This window comes from Oncorhynchus nerka, linkage group LG7, assembly GCF_034236695.1.
Source record: "Oncorhynchus nerka isolate Pitt River linkage group LG7, Oner_Uvic_2.0, whole genome shotgun sequence".
In the NCBI taxonomy this organism is placed as follows: Eukaryota; Metazoa; Chordata; class Actinopteri; order Salmoniformes; family Salmonidae; genus Oncorhynchus; species Oncorhynchus nerka.
In genome coordinates this window covers 17,176,933-17,190,099 of record NC_088402.1, presented here as the reverse complement: position 1 = coordinate 17,190,099, position 13,167 = coordinate 17,176,933, and the positions used below count along the sequence as shown (strand labels likewise).

At 43.6% G+C, this 13,167-nt stretch overlaps 1 protein-coding gene across 4 annotated transcripts in view; it reads right to left on the bottom strand.

The window, feature by feature from the left end:
- Window positions 1-13,167, bottom strand: part of LOC115119920 (collagen alpha-1(XVI) chain-like) — a 165,296-nt gene that overhangs the window by 65,412 nt on the left and 86,717 nt on the right. For all 4 annotated transcript variants that reach the window (XM_065020260.1, XM_065020262.1, XM_065020263.1 and 1 more), the window contains exons 29-30: window positions 4,708-4,743; window positions 4,233-4,340 (exon numbers count right to left, since the gene is read on the bottom strand). In XM_065020260.1, the coding sequence (XP_064876332.1) occupies window positions 4,233-4,340; window positions 4,708-4,743 (144 nt within the window). The remainder of the gene's footprint in view (window positions 1-4,232; window positions 4,341-4,707; window positions 4,744-13,167) is intronic.

Below are 13,167 nucleotides of genomic sequence, written 5' to 3'. Positions count from 1 at the left end.
CTTATAGATGACCCGACTAGAGCATAGAGGTCGCAGTGGTGGGTGGTATATGGGGCTTTGGTGACAAAACGGATGGCACTGTGATAGACAGCATCCAGGTTGCTGAGTAGAGTGTTGGAGGCTATTTTGTAAATGACATCGCCGAAGTCGAGAATTGGTAGGATAGTCAGTTTTACAAGGGTATGTTTGGCAGCATGAGTGAAGGAGGCTTTGTTGCGAAATAGGAACTCAAATGATGTCAATTAGCCTATCAGAAGCTTCTAAAGCCATGAAATCATTTTCTGGAATTTTCCCTGCTGTTAAAATGCACAGTCAACTGACCCACTGGAATTGTGACACAGTGAATTGTACGTTAAATAATCTGCCTGTAAACTATTGTTGGAAAAATTACTTGTGTCATGCACAAAGTTAATGTCCTAACCAATTTGCCAAAACTATAGTTTGTTAACAAGAAATGTGTGGAGTGGTTGAAAAATGAGTTTTAATGACTCCAACCTAAGTGTATGTAAACTTCCGACTTCAACTGTATGTAGTGAATCCACTCTTGAGTTTCCCGCTCTTGAACGGCCCTACCCCTTTCCTTTGTCTACCAAGCTGTCATATCAGCTTAGCCCACTAGGGACTTTCCTGTCATGATTGTAACCAACGTATGACCTATTGTGTGTGTGTTTATGTCATTCTGTGATTTGATTAGTTAGTTATTCAATAAATATTTAAACCAATTTGTTTAAAGCTTACTCATGATCTAGGCTAGGGTTCGTGCAGATATCTAAGGGTTTGCGACGTTCAGAGACTGATGAGGTAATAAAATGCATTAATAAGCGACTGTTTTGATAAAATATGAAAATATCTGAAGTTATATTCGGGAAATTGACACTCTATAAACAAAATGTTCCCGTGGTGCAACGACTTCCTAGTTAATGCTTCATGATTAGTTTAATCGCGTAATTAAATTACACAGAGAATTAATTTGATAATATACAGTCTTCACATTTAATGACAGTCAACGACACGACACCAGTATGATAAGGGAGTATGAGACACTTTGGAAAATGGTTTCACCACTGTGTTGTTATGCTCTTGGACAATTGTCTTTGAGATTTTGGTATTAAGGAAATTAGGAATGTAATAGTTTGTCATACGGTGAATAGTTGGTCTGGATTTCCAGAATCAGACATTTCTTAACTGTTGTTTTGCTCTGTCCTCTCTCGAGTTATGGCAAAGGTGACCACAGATGGTGTCTTGATGAAAGGAAGGGATGATTTGACCAGGATCAGAGTGAACCTCAACCCCCCCCCCTAACTTTCTGAAGAAATAGTGACAAAGGCATTCACTACGACCTTGTCTTTCACCACTCCTACCTGTGATCTGATTCCGAGCCAGCAACCTGTGTACGAGCAGCAGGAGTGTGGCATGGGTCCTGAGACCGTACATGTGGAGTGAGCATGGAGTGAAATCACGTCCAAACTTCTCTTATGCTGCTGGTGTACTGGTGGGAAAATGGACCAGACAGAATGGACTGTGCAGAATAGTGGTGAGAGATTTGTGTGCTTGGGGAAGTCTGATTAATATCACGGATATTGAAATCGGGACACTATCATGGGCCATCAACTGTGAAAGGCATGAGTTACATACTATGTGTCGTCGGGAAGATGAACTGTAACGCTATCTGAAGAAAAACATGAAGAAGGATGCGTGCTGGGAGGGAAGGGGGGTGGTCAACCGTTCTCGTAAATGTTTATTTGGGGTATCAGGTTGATTGTGGAGGTCTGCACACTGCGAAATGTGTAGTAATTTAGACTAAGAATGCATCGAGATACGGATGTCATTACCATGTCACATGCAACATTAAGACAGGGATAAACAGGGGCCGTAATGAGAAAGGTTGATATTGATAATATAAGTAGTACACACTGTTTATATATTTTCCTTGTTTGTAAATGTACATTCTAACAGTGTCTGTGTGTGTTAAGTTGAGGGTCTCGAATACGAGTGATAGAACCAACGTGAACCACTAAGGACTGTCATTCTAAATTTGGGTTGGATAGTTTATAAAAATGTTTTAATTATGATTCAGAAAAGACAGAAAGAGAGAGAGCGCACTGCCCCTAAACTGTGAGGAGAGCTCAAATTGAGGGGAGGGTGCACTGCTCAAATTGATTGAGTCTAGGGAGGTAAACCTTATCTTTTAGTGTCTTCCCGAGAGGGAGGTTATTAGAGAACCCACTAGATGATAGCTTGGGCCAACAATGAAGGGGTTTTATTTTACCAGGTCATCAGAGTCCTAATGTTGAAACCTGTTTGGGAAAGGGGGCAGTATTTTCACACCCGGATGAAAAGTGTGCCCAAAGTAAACTGCCTGTTACTCAGGCCCAGAAGCTAGGATATGCATATAATTGGTAGATTTGGATAGAAAACACTCTAACGTTTCCAGAACTGTTAACATAATGTCTGTGAGTATAACATAACTGATATGGCCTGCGAAAACCCGAGGAAAATCCATCCAGGAAGTGCCATTATTGAAAGCCTATCCATCATATAAAGGGATATGACCCAGATTGCATTCTCTATGGCTTCCACTAGACGTGAACAGTCTTTAAACATTGTTTCAGGCTTTTATTCTGAAGAATGAGGGAGAATGACCACTTTGAATGAGTGAACAGTGGGAAATCCCAGACCTGAGTGCGCCTTTCGTTGTTTTTCCTTTATATTGACGACGCTATTGTCCGGTTGAAATATTATTGATTATTTAGACAAAAAACAACCTGAGGATTGATTAGCCACAGACCACAGACAAATTCCTTTGTCCTGTTACTATGGAGAACCGGCCTCAGAACATTAAACATGAAATAAAGGGACTTTGGAACAATGGTTTGCATCAGCCACAATGGTGGTCATGACGATAGATGGAATATGAAAATGTATGTCATTTTTGTTTTGTTATTAAAGGTTAATAGATGACGTTATTACGAAAACATTGCAACATGAAGAGTTTTCCTAGTATATGTTTGATGTTTATACATTGTACGTTGTGTGGAACATGTCCAAATCAAAGGGAATGTTTTGGTAAAGATGAAATGGTAAGTTAGTTGTCTAAAATTGGATTTGAATCAAATCTAGACCTTGCCTCATTAACTTGGTACGCCCAGAGAATTGCCCAAAAAGCGGTTACTCCCACTTCTGACCCAAGGGTATAAAACCTGTGAGTATAGAATTTACAGAGAAGACTACGTGACCCAAGCTGCAGCCAAGGTCTAAAAAGTAAACAAACCCAGAACGCAACACAAGTTTGAAGACAAAGAAATCCTTTTCTACCCAAGCTACAGATGAGTAGCTGTGTCTACGCGGGTGAATTCAAGCCGGACCCCCTTAGCATCCAATCCCAGCGAATCGTGGTATCTAAACGGTTTCATTCCTATGCTGTGAGCTATGCTGTGAGCTCTGAGCTACAGAGCTGTCTGTCCTCAGAATACCCCTTCCAGAGCAAGGGTGAGGGAACAGACTCCTATGCCAAAAGGACACGGACATCGGGAGGACGATCAGAAAGGTGCGCAGGAGAAGTGCGTCATCGAGCAGCTGAACGGTCCCCTGAACCGGAGGTCGGAGGTCTAACCCACATAATTACATCATTATATTCTGACCAATAAGAGCGGCAGTTTGGGGCAAGGCTAGGGTTAGAATAGCATAGCTGACAAATTCACCCAAATGTATATTTCTCTCGTGTACTTTCTTTTTCCTCTCTCTCTTTGAAATCCCCATTTTGGGTAACACGCATCATAGTGTGTTGGCCCGTTATACTAAGTTCTAATCAATAGCCTATAATGTGTTTTGTCTATGTATAGCTTTTTAGTAAATAAATATTCAACTAAGATTGGTGTGGTACGAACTCATTGGTGAGACCCGGGTCCGTGCAGATTCACGGGCTATACGACATCCAGAACGAGATTGTAAGAGGTAACTGGTTAATTAGCGGTTGTTGTAAAATCGATATTCTAATATTCTTTGAGTTAGTCTGGGAAATAGAAACTCAATAAAAACAATTTTTCCCATGGTGCCCCAGGCTAATGAGTTAATAATTACTTGATTGAGTTAATCACGCAATTAACTTTTAATCCTTCGATGAACAAGCAGACAGAGGGCCAACCAGACAGAGGGCCAGCCAGTCCAGCTAGACAGCCAGACAGTCAGACTGACTGACTCATTGATAGGTTGGTTGGTTGGGTGTTCCATACCTTCTCTCCTTTCAGTCCAGTTACTCCATCCCGACCAGGCTCTCCAGGCAGGCCCGGGGTTCCATGGGTTCCGGCCAATCCTTGGTCTCCTTGCTCACCCTGGTCTCCCTAGCAACAGAGACACATGATGTTGTCATTAAAAACAATGCATTGTAATCAAAAATATGGATCTGGTCTGTGACTCGTACTTAAACATTCATAAATGAAGATTGATTTAACAACAGTCCAGGACAATAATTCAAGGTTACTGATTACAATGCACAAAGCTTCATCAAATTATTATTAGTCTGAATTAAACAAGTACCTAAACCCAGTAATACGTTAATTCTGGGTTTGTGATACCAGAGTGTTTGAAAGTAGTTTTGTTTATGACTACCAAGAAACACTATGTGTGACCCTGATTTAACCCACTGCAGTAAAAGGTTTTTGCTATTCAGAGACTTTTATAAAGAGCAACCTGACATAAATAACTGACCTTCTCTCCCCTTAGACCATCAACACCTGGCACACCCTGTGTAAAGAGACAGGAGAAGATAGAAAAAGAGTGAGAGTGATACACACCTATAATAGTACACCCAAACCCACACACACACCCACTCCCACACACCTGTTCAAGCCTCTACCTATTCAGATATAAAGCCCTGACAAAGTGCTAACCACTGAGGCACACACTACGTAATTAAGCAGTGTGAAACAGTAGTTTACCATATAAATGAGATGTATAGATCACTTTGGCGTATTCTGTGTTAGGTGGGGGATTACCTGTACATAGTTGAAGTTGGAAGATTACAAACACTTCAGTTGGAGTCATTAAAACTCATTATTCAACCACTCCACAAATTTCTTGTTAACAAACTATAGTTTTGGCAAGTCAGTTAGGACATCTACTTTGTGCATGACACAATAATTTTTTCCAACAATAGTTTACGGACAGATTATTTAATTTATAATTCACTGTGTCACAATTCCAGTGGGTCAGTTGACTGTGCATTTTAGTTTACATACATTAAGTTGACTGCCTTTAAAATGCTTGGAAAACTCCAGAAAATGATGTCATAGCTTTAGAAGCTTCTGATAGGCTAATTGACAACATTTGAGTCAATTGGAGGTGTACCTGTGGATGTATTTCAAGGCCTACCACAAAACTCAGTGCCTCTTTGCTTGGCATCATGGGAAAAACAAAAGAAATCAGCCAAGACCACAGAAAAAAAAGTGTAGACCTCCACAAGTCTGGTTTATCCCTGGGAGCAATTTCCAAACGCCTGAAGGTACCACGTTCAACTGTACAAACAATAGTACGCAAGTATAAACACCATGGGACCACACAGCCGTCATACCGCTCAGAAAGGAGACACATTCTGTCTCCTAGAGATGAACGTAGTTTGGTGTGAAAAGTTCAAATCAATCCCAGAACAACAGCAAAGGACCTTGTGAAGATGCTGGAGGAAACAGGTACAAAAGTATCTATATCCACAGTAAAACGAGTCCTATATCGACATAACCTGAAAGGCCGCTCAGCAAGGAAGAAGCCACCGCTCCAAAACCGCCATAAAAAAGCCAGACTACGGTTTGCAACTGCACATGGGGACAAAGATCGTACTTTTTGGAGAAATGTCCTATGGTCTGATAAAAAAAAATGGAACTGTTTGGCCATAATGACCATCGTTATGTTTTGGAGGAGAAAGGGGGAGGCTTGCAAGCTGAAGAACATCATCCCATCGGTGAAGCACGGGGGTGGCAGCATCATGTTGTGGGGGTGTTTGCAGCAGGAGGGATGTGGATATATTGAAGCAACATCTCAAGACATCAGTCAGAAAGTTAAAGCTTGGTCGCAAATCAAATCAAATTTTATTTGGCACACACACATGGTTAGCAGATGTTAATGCGAGTGTAGCGAAATGCTTGTGCTTCTAGTTCCGACAATGCAGTAATAACCAATGAGCTTGTGGAAGGCTACCCAAAATGTTTGACCCAAGTTAAACAATTTAAAGGCAATGCTACAAAATACTAATTGAGTGTATGTAAACTTCTGACCCACTGGGAATGTGATGAAAGAAATAAAATATGAAATAAATCATTCTCTCTACTATTATTCTGACATTTCACATTCTTCAAATAAAGTGGTGATCCTGACTGACGTAAGACAGGGAATTTTTACTAGAATTAAATGTCAGGAATTGTGAAAAACTGAGTTTAAATGTATTTGGCTAAGGTGTATGTAAACTTCCGAATTCAACTGTATGTCATAAACTGGCTGTTCCAATACTGAAGATGCAGGTACAGTGGTTTCTCCTTTAAAAGTTTTGAGCTTACACTGCGAGACTTAGAGGTACTCAGCGTCACGGCTTCATTGCTCCAGACCACCACAAGGGGGAGTTAGAGCACTCATTATGCATTTGGGTCCCAAGGTTTTTATTTGACCAATCATATCGAGTGGTTCCAATGACGAATTTGATGTCCCTGGTGACTTCAGCAAAGATGGCTGACAAAACATTATGGGGAAGCAAATGTATGTAGTTATAACGTCATAACGAGTCAAGCTAAGCTTTTTTTTTTTTTCACAAGCTAGCAGGGTGAGCTATTAGCTGAACAATAGACTATTCAACCTTCACTAAAGAATTGTCTAATAGCCGAGCTAGGTGGGATAGAAAAAGCAGAGGAGATGCGCAATATGTTTCTAAGAAGCTATTCTCCACAATGTGTGGATGAAGCTCTTAATTTGGCATTGGGGAAAACACGAGATGAACTGCTACAGACACGACCCGCTAAAGCTAAGGAACACTTCGTAATGTTCACAACTACATACAGTATACTTTGAACTCACGAAAAGTGGGAGATGCGATCAAGAAACACTGGTATGTTCTATTTACGCAATAAATTGTTCCATGACAACTGCCAGCCACAAAAGAAAATCAGCCAGGCTCTTTTACGCCCTCTTCCAAATGGTAGCTATAAATGCAGAGGTTGCGCACAGTGCAACAATATGATGTGTCTGAATATTTCTGCCACCCACACACAGGAAAACCGTTCCAAATATATTACATTCTTACGTGTTCCACCATCCGTGTTATCTACATGATTAAATATCCATGTGGGCTGTGCTATGTAGGTAAACCTCTTGTTCTCTCAAACAGAGAATCATTGAACATAAAAGTTTAATTAGGAGAAACGACAGGGATTATCCAGTCGCAGTACATTTTAATTAATTAACAAAAACATGACATTTCTACCTTAAGCTTTTGTGTCATAGAGAAAGTTAAGATATCAGACAGGGGAGGTGATATAAATAATACTCTGAATAAAAGAGAATGATTTGGGATTTTCACCCTCCAGACATTATTTCCAAAAGGTCTTAATGATGAAATGAACGTTTTGTTGTAAATTTGAACATAAATTATGCCCCTATTTCAGATTACTCCGTACCCAATGGTTTATGAAAACTGGCTTGGTAGGTCGATGTCCTCATTGTGGTTTTTACAGACGTTTAATCCATTTTATGTAATACTTAAAAAAAAAAATTTATGAAATGCATATTGTTATATTTGGTAGCACTTATTTGTTTTTCCTTCGCCTCCAACTCCTTTCGATGCTTGGAATGGATGTGGGTGTGGCTAGGTCTACATAAGGGTGCTAATTTAAAAACCCACAAAAGCTCTGACGAAGGCCGTGAGGCCGACAAATAAAGCTTATTAAAGATCAGTGATACGATCAAGAGCAGTGTGCGGGTTCCTCCTCTTTTTCCTCATCTTATCCGGCTGTTGCCATGCACCTGCAAAAAGATAGCTCAAATGTGTGAGTGCCTTTTGAATTTGACTTTACAAACAACAAAAGGGCTTAATTGGAGTCTATTTCATCGGAGTCTAGACCTATATAAAATAACTCAACTGACTGAGGTAGACTATGAGGCTTAACAGCCTAATAGAAGTAGGATTGTTTTTTTATATGGCCTACTTACAATTGAAACTAGTCAAAAATGTAGCATCCTACATAAAACAATCATTAAAAGAAAAAAAGTCTGCACCTGTCACGGATCCCTCCGGAACTTTCATTACGCACACCTCACTGATTACTACTTGTATAAGTTTGCCCTTTGGTTTCCATTGGGTTGTTGATTATTGTTCCAATGTCCATTGGACGTGTGTAGTGTTGTTGTGGCTTTCATGGCACGTGTATTGTGCAGAAGATTACGCATCTCTTCCCGTGTCATAATCATTGTGCGATTGTGTATTTATTCAAGGTACTCCTCACTCCTTTGTTTGGGTCTCAACCCTGTGTCTTGTATAGTGTTTGTTTGGTCTTTGTCCTCGTGCCTGTATATGGCACACTGTAATTTGGGTAAATAAAAACCCTATTACGCATTCCTGTGCCTGTCTCCTGATCATTTATACCAACGTGACAGAATAATCTACCATTAAGGGAGACAGCGGGAATGGCCCGTCCGAGGACCCTGCGACTGGTCCGTCCGGCGCCACCACAACTTTGGCAGCTGCAACTGGGTCGTCCGACGTCGCCACAATGGATCCGTCCGACAACGCTACTTCAGCAGCCACAACTGGCCCGTCCGACTCCGCCACAACCGGTCCGTTCGACGCCACTGCTACTGATCCATCCGACGACTACGCAACTTTGGCTGCTCGACCCGCACTGCGTTCCTGTGATCAGTGTCGCTGCGCTGCTTGTGAAGCGCTTCGGGGGGAGTACTGGAACTTTCATAGCGCACACCTGGCCCCTATTCCCACTGATTGTATTTGTATAATGTGCCCTTTGTTCACCATAGTGCAGTGCATTATTGTTATGCCCCTCCTTCTGTAGTACAGACATGGCCTGCTCTGCCTTATGTAAGGAATTAGGCACTTTCCCATGTTTACTACAGAATGTATTGTAGATGGCACAGTAGCCTAATAAACAAATAAACACGTTTTGTTAATAAACTAATGATAAAAAATACTCTTTCAAAATGCAGTTGTACAGCACCATATTTTCCATTCCATCCTAACGGAAACCTTGAGGGTTTAGTTTTTCATGGAATAGAAACCCCATAATATTATTCAAATTAATTAAGAACTGCTCATTCCAGGATTTTTCTTAATTTTGACTATTTACTACATTATAGAATAATAGTGAAGACATCACAACTATGAAACAACACCGGTATCCAGCGTGCCCTGCATTCTGTAGTACAGACATGGCCTGCTCTCCCTTATGTAAGGAATTAGGCACTTTCCCATGTTTACTACAGAATGTAGATGGCACAGTAGCTTAAAAAACAAATAAACACATTTCGTTAATAAAATAATGATAAAAGTTTGTCGCGTGTGCCGATTACAACAGGTGTAGGTAGACCTTACAGTGAAATGCTGAATACAACAGGTGTAGGTAGACCTTACAGTGAAATGCATACTTACAGACTCTAACCAATGTTGCGAGAGAAAAAAGGTATGTGTGTGTGTGTGTGTGGAAGTAAAGAAATAAAACAACAGTAAAAAGACATTTGAAAAAAGAGTAGCAAGGCTATATACAGACACCTGTTAGTCAGGCTTATTGAGGTAGTATGTACATGTAGGGATCGTTAAAGTGACTATGCATATATGATGAACAGAGAGTAGCAGAAGCGTAAAAAGAGGGGTTGGTGGGTAGTATGTACATGAATGTAAAGTTAAAGTAACTATGCATATAAGATAAACAGAGAGCAGCAGCAGCATAAAAGAGGTTTAAGAGGGAGTGGGACAAGGGGGAGTCGGTTTGGGGTATTGGGGGGGTGCACTCATCGGGGGTAGGGATTTTGTGTGGGCACAGGGAGGTAAAAGTGGAGGATTCTTTTGTGGTAATGCAGGGGAGGGTTATAGGGGTGGATGTCACGATAAGGGATTGTAAATTTAGATTAGTGGTGGTGTATGGACCACAGGTGGTGGCAGACAGGAGGGAGATGGTGGACTGTCTGACGCCCCTGTGTGTCACAAATAGGAAATTAGTGATAGGGGGGGATTTTAATACAGATTTAGGAATAGGGGGGATAGCAGTGCAGGCGCCATTACCGGGCTAATGACTTGCCATGGTCTGGTTGATGGTGGTCTGCACACTACTCCGAAAATGGCCGGTCCTACATGGCGCAACTCCAGGGGGGTTGAGCGGAGGCTCGACTATATTTTTGTACCCAGGTCTTTGGGTAAATTGTCTGGGCGGCTGTTGCTTGTTTTCTTTTCGGATCACGACGGGGTGCTCCTGCAGGTGGAGTCGCCAGACTGCCTCTTTGGTAGGGGGTACTGGAAGTTAGATCGGGATGTGCTGGAGGAGCAGGCTTTTGTTGACAGGTTTTATGGTTTCTTTTGGAGGCTTGAAGGCCTACGGTCCATGTGCGAGGGGGTGTTAGAGTGGTGGGAATTAGTTAAGGTGAGGATTAGGGCTTTTATAATAGGGTATTGCAAGAGGAAAAAAAGGGAGGAGAGGAGGGAGGTGGATCGTATCCAAAGGTTAATTGAACTCGAGTACGAGGCAGGCAACCTCGGCGGGTCGTTTGACTGGGAGAGATCCGCAACCCTAAAGGCGCAGCTCAGGGAGTTGCAGGAGCGGAAGGCTCGACCTTTCCTGGAGCGTGCGCATAGTGGCTTTCTAGAACACAATGAGACTTGTTCTGCTATGTTCTTTAAGTCGGTTAGGGCCAGACAGAGTAGGAAGGTAATGCATGGCGTTAGGGAAGAAAATGGTAGTATAGTTAGAGAACCAGAGGATATGGTCAGGGTGACAACTGATCATTTCCAAGGTTTATTTAAGGAAAGGGAAATAGATGTAGAGCAGGGAAATGTGTTTTTAGAACACTTGTCCAGGCGGTTGCCGGAGGACATTAGAGAAGTGATGGAGGCCCAGATCTCACTAGAAGAGGTTGAGAGCGCTCTTAGGAGGATGGGAAAAGGGAAGGTGCCTGGGATGGATGGGCTGCGGCTGAGTTTTATCTCAAGTTTTGGGGTATACTTGGACCAGTGGTACTCGAAGTCTTGAAGGCCATCCTTGAGATGGGGGTCCCGGGGGGATCAATGGCTGTTGGTGTGCTGTCACTTTTATATAAGAAGGGGGAAGTAACAGACCTTGGCAACTGGCGGCCGTTGACCATGCTGTGTGTAGATTACAAGCTACTTGCAAAGGTTTTAGCAGACCGGTTGCGCACAGCCCTCCCCTACGTCGTTCATGAGGATCAGACGTGTGGGGTAGAGGGCCGCTCTATTAGATGGAACCTACAGTTAATCAGGGACTCCATCGCTTGGGTTGAAGATAGAGGACTGCCTTTAATGGTAGCAGCATTAGATCAGGCGAAAGCCTTTGATCACGTGAATAGATCCTTTTTATTCAGAGTGTTAGGTCGATTAGGATTTGGGGAGAAGTTCATAGGATGGATTCGTACATTATATGTCGGAGCGGGGTGCCGAGTTAGTGTAAATAGTCACTTGGGTGACGTTTTTGACCTCTCGTCTGGGGTCAGGCAGGGGTGCCCACTCTCGGCTCTCCTCTTCGTTCTGTACATGGAGCCTCTGGGGGCTGCCATTAGGGCAGACACAGGGGTGGAAGGCTTGTTGATCCCTGGAAGTGGTGGGCTGCGTGTTAAGATGACGCAGTACGCCGACGACACTTCCTTGCTGTTGTGCAAGGACTCGTGCCTGACAAGGTCCCTTGCCATCTTTGGGGATTTCACCCGAGCGTCGGGAGCAGTTCTGAACCATGCAAAGTCTTCCGTCAAGTTTTTCGGAAGATGGCGCGGTAGAACAGATGTGGCTGGGGGGTTATCTCTCTGTGAGGGGGCCCTGAGGATTCTCGGGGTCCATTTTGAGACCTCCGGCTCAGCGACGCTAAACTGGTACATGCGTATCGCAGTGGTACAGAGGAAGCTAGCAATGTGGAATGCTAGGTATTTGTCAAAGTCCTGGTCCTAAAGGTGGATGTGTTGCCGTCACTTTTGTATTTAGCGTACATCTACCCATTGCCGGCTTGTCTGAGGAGGCCTCTAGTGAGGCTTGTGTTTCAGTTCATGTGGAGTGGCAGGTGCGAGTGGGTCGCCAGGGCACGCATGATCTGTCCCATCGGGGAGGGAGGTAGGGGGGTACCACATTTCCCCCTCAAGCTGGACGCAATTTTAATTCTTTCTTGTTAACGGAGCTTGCTCATCCAGTGATACACCCGTCCGGTTACCTCCTGCAGGTGTTCTTCTCGTATCAGGCGAGAAGCGTAATGATGTGGTCTAACACGGGTCCTCGGGCGGAACAGCTGCCGTGGCACTTTGGTCATGCGGCCAAGTGGCTGCGTGCGCATCCTGAGGTTGAAGTTGCCCGAGTAGGTTTAGATCACAGGCACCTGTACGAGGAGGTCAGAAAGGCAGGGAGTCCGGCGCCTGTAGTGGGCATCTCGGAAGTGGTCTGGGAGGGAGTGCAGGCGTGGGGTCTGGACAACAGGCTCAAGGACCTGAATTGGTTAAGCCTCCATAAGTGCTTGCCGGTACGTTCCATCATGTACCGGTATAGTTTGGTGCAATCCCCCACCTGTCCAAGATCCTCTTGTGGCAGGGAGGAGACTGTGCGCCATGTCTTTTGGGACTGTGCCTTTGCCGGAGTAGTATGGGCTAGGGCACGGGTGTTGTTAGGTTTGGTAAGGGGGATTTTGTATTGACGTGGGCCAGGTTAGAGAGAGGTGTAGGGAGAGCGAGAGGGACAGATAGGGACAGGTTTCTGCTCTGGCTTCTCATGAGTCTCTTTAAACGGGGGCTGTGGGAAGCCAGGCAGAACATGGTGAAGACAGGGAGAGATTGGGGGGTGGAAGGGATAGTGAGGAGGGTGGAAGGAGATTTGAGGGGGAGGATGAAGAGGGAGGTGAGGAAGTGGGGGCAGCATGCTGCTCGGAGAGGTGGAAGGGGGGTTTAGGGCTGGGTGCCATTTAGATTTCTAAGGGGATA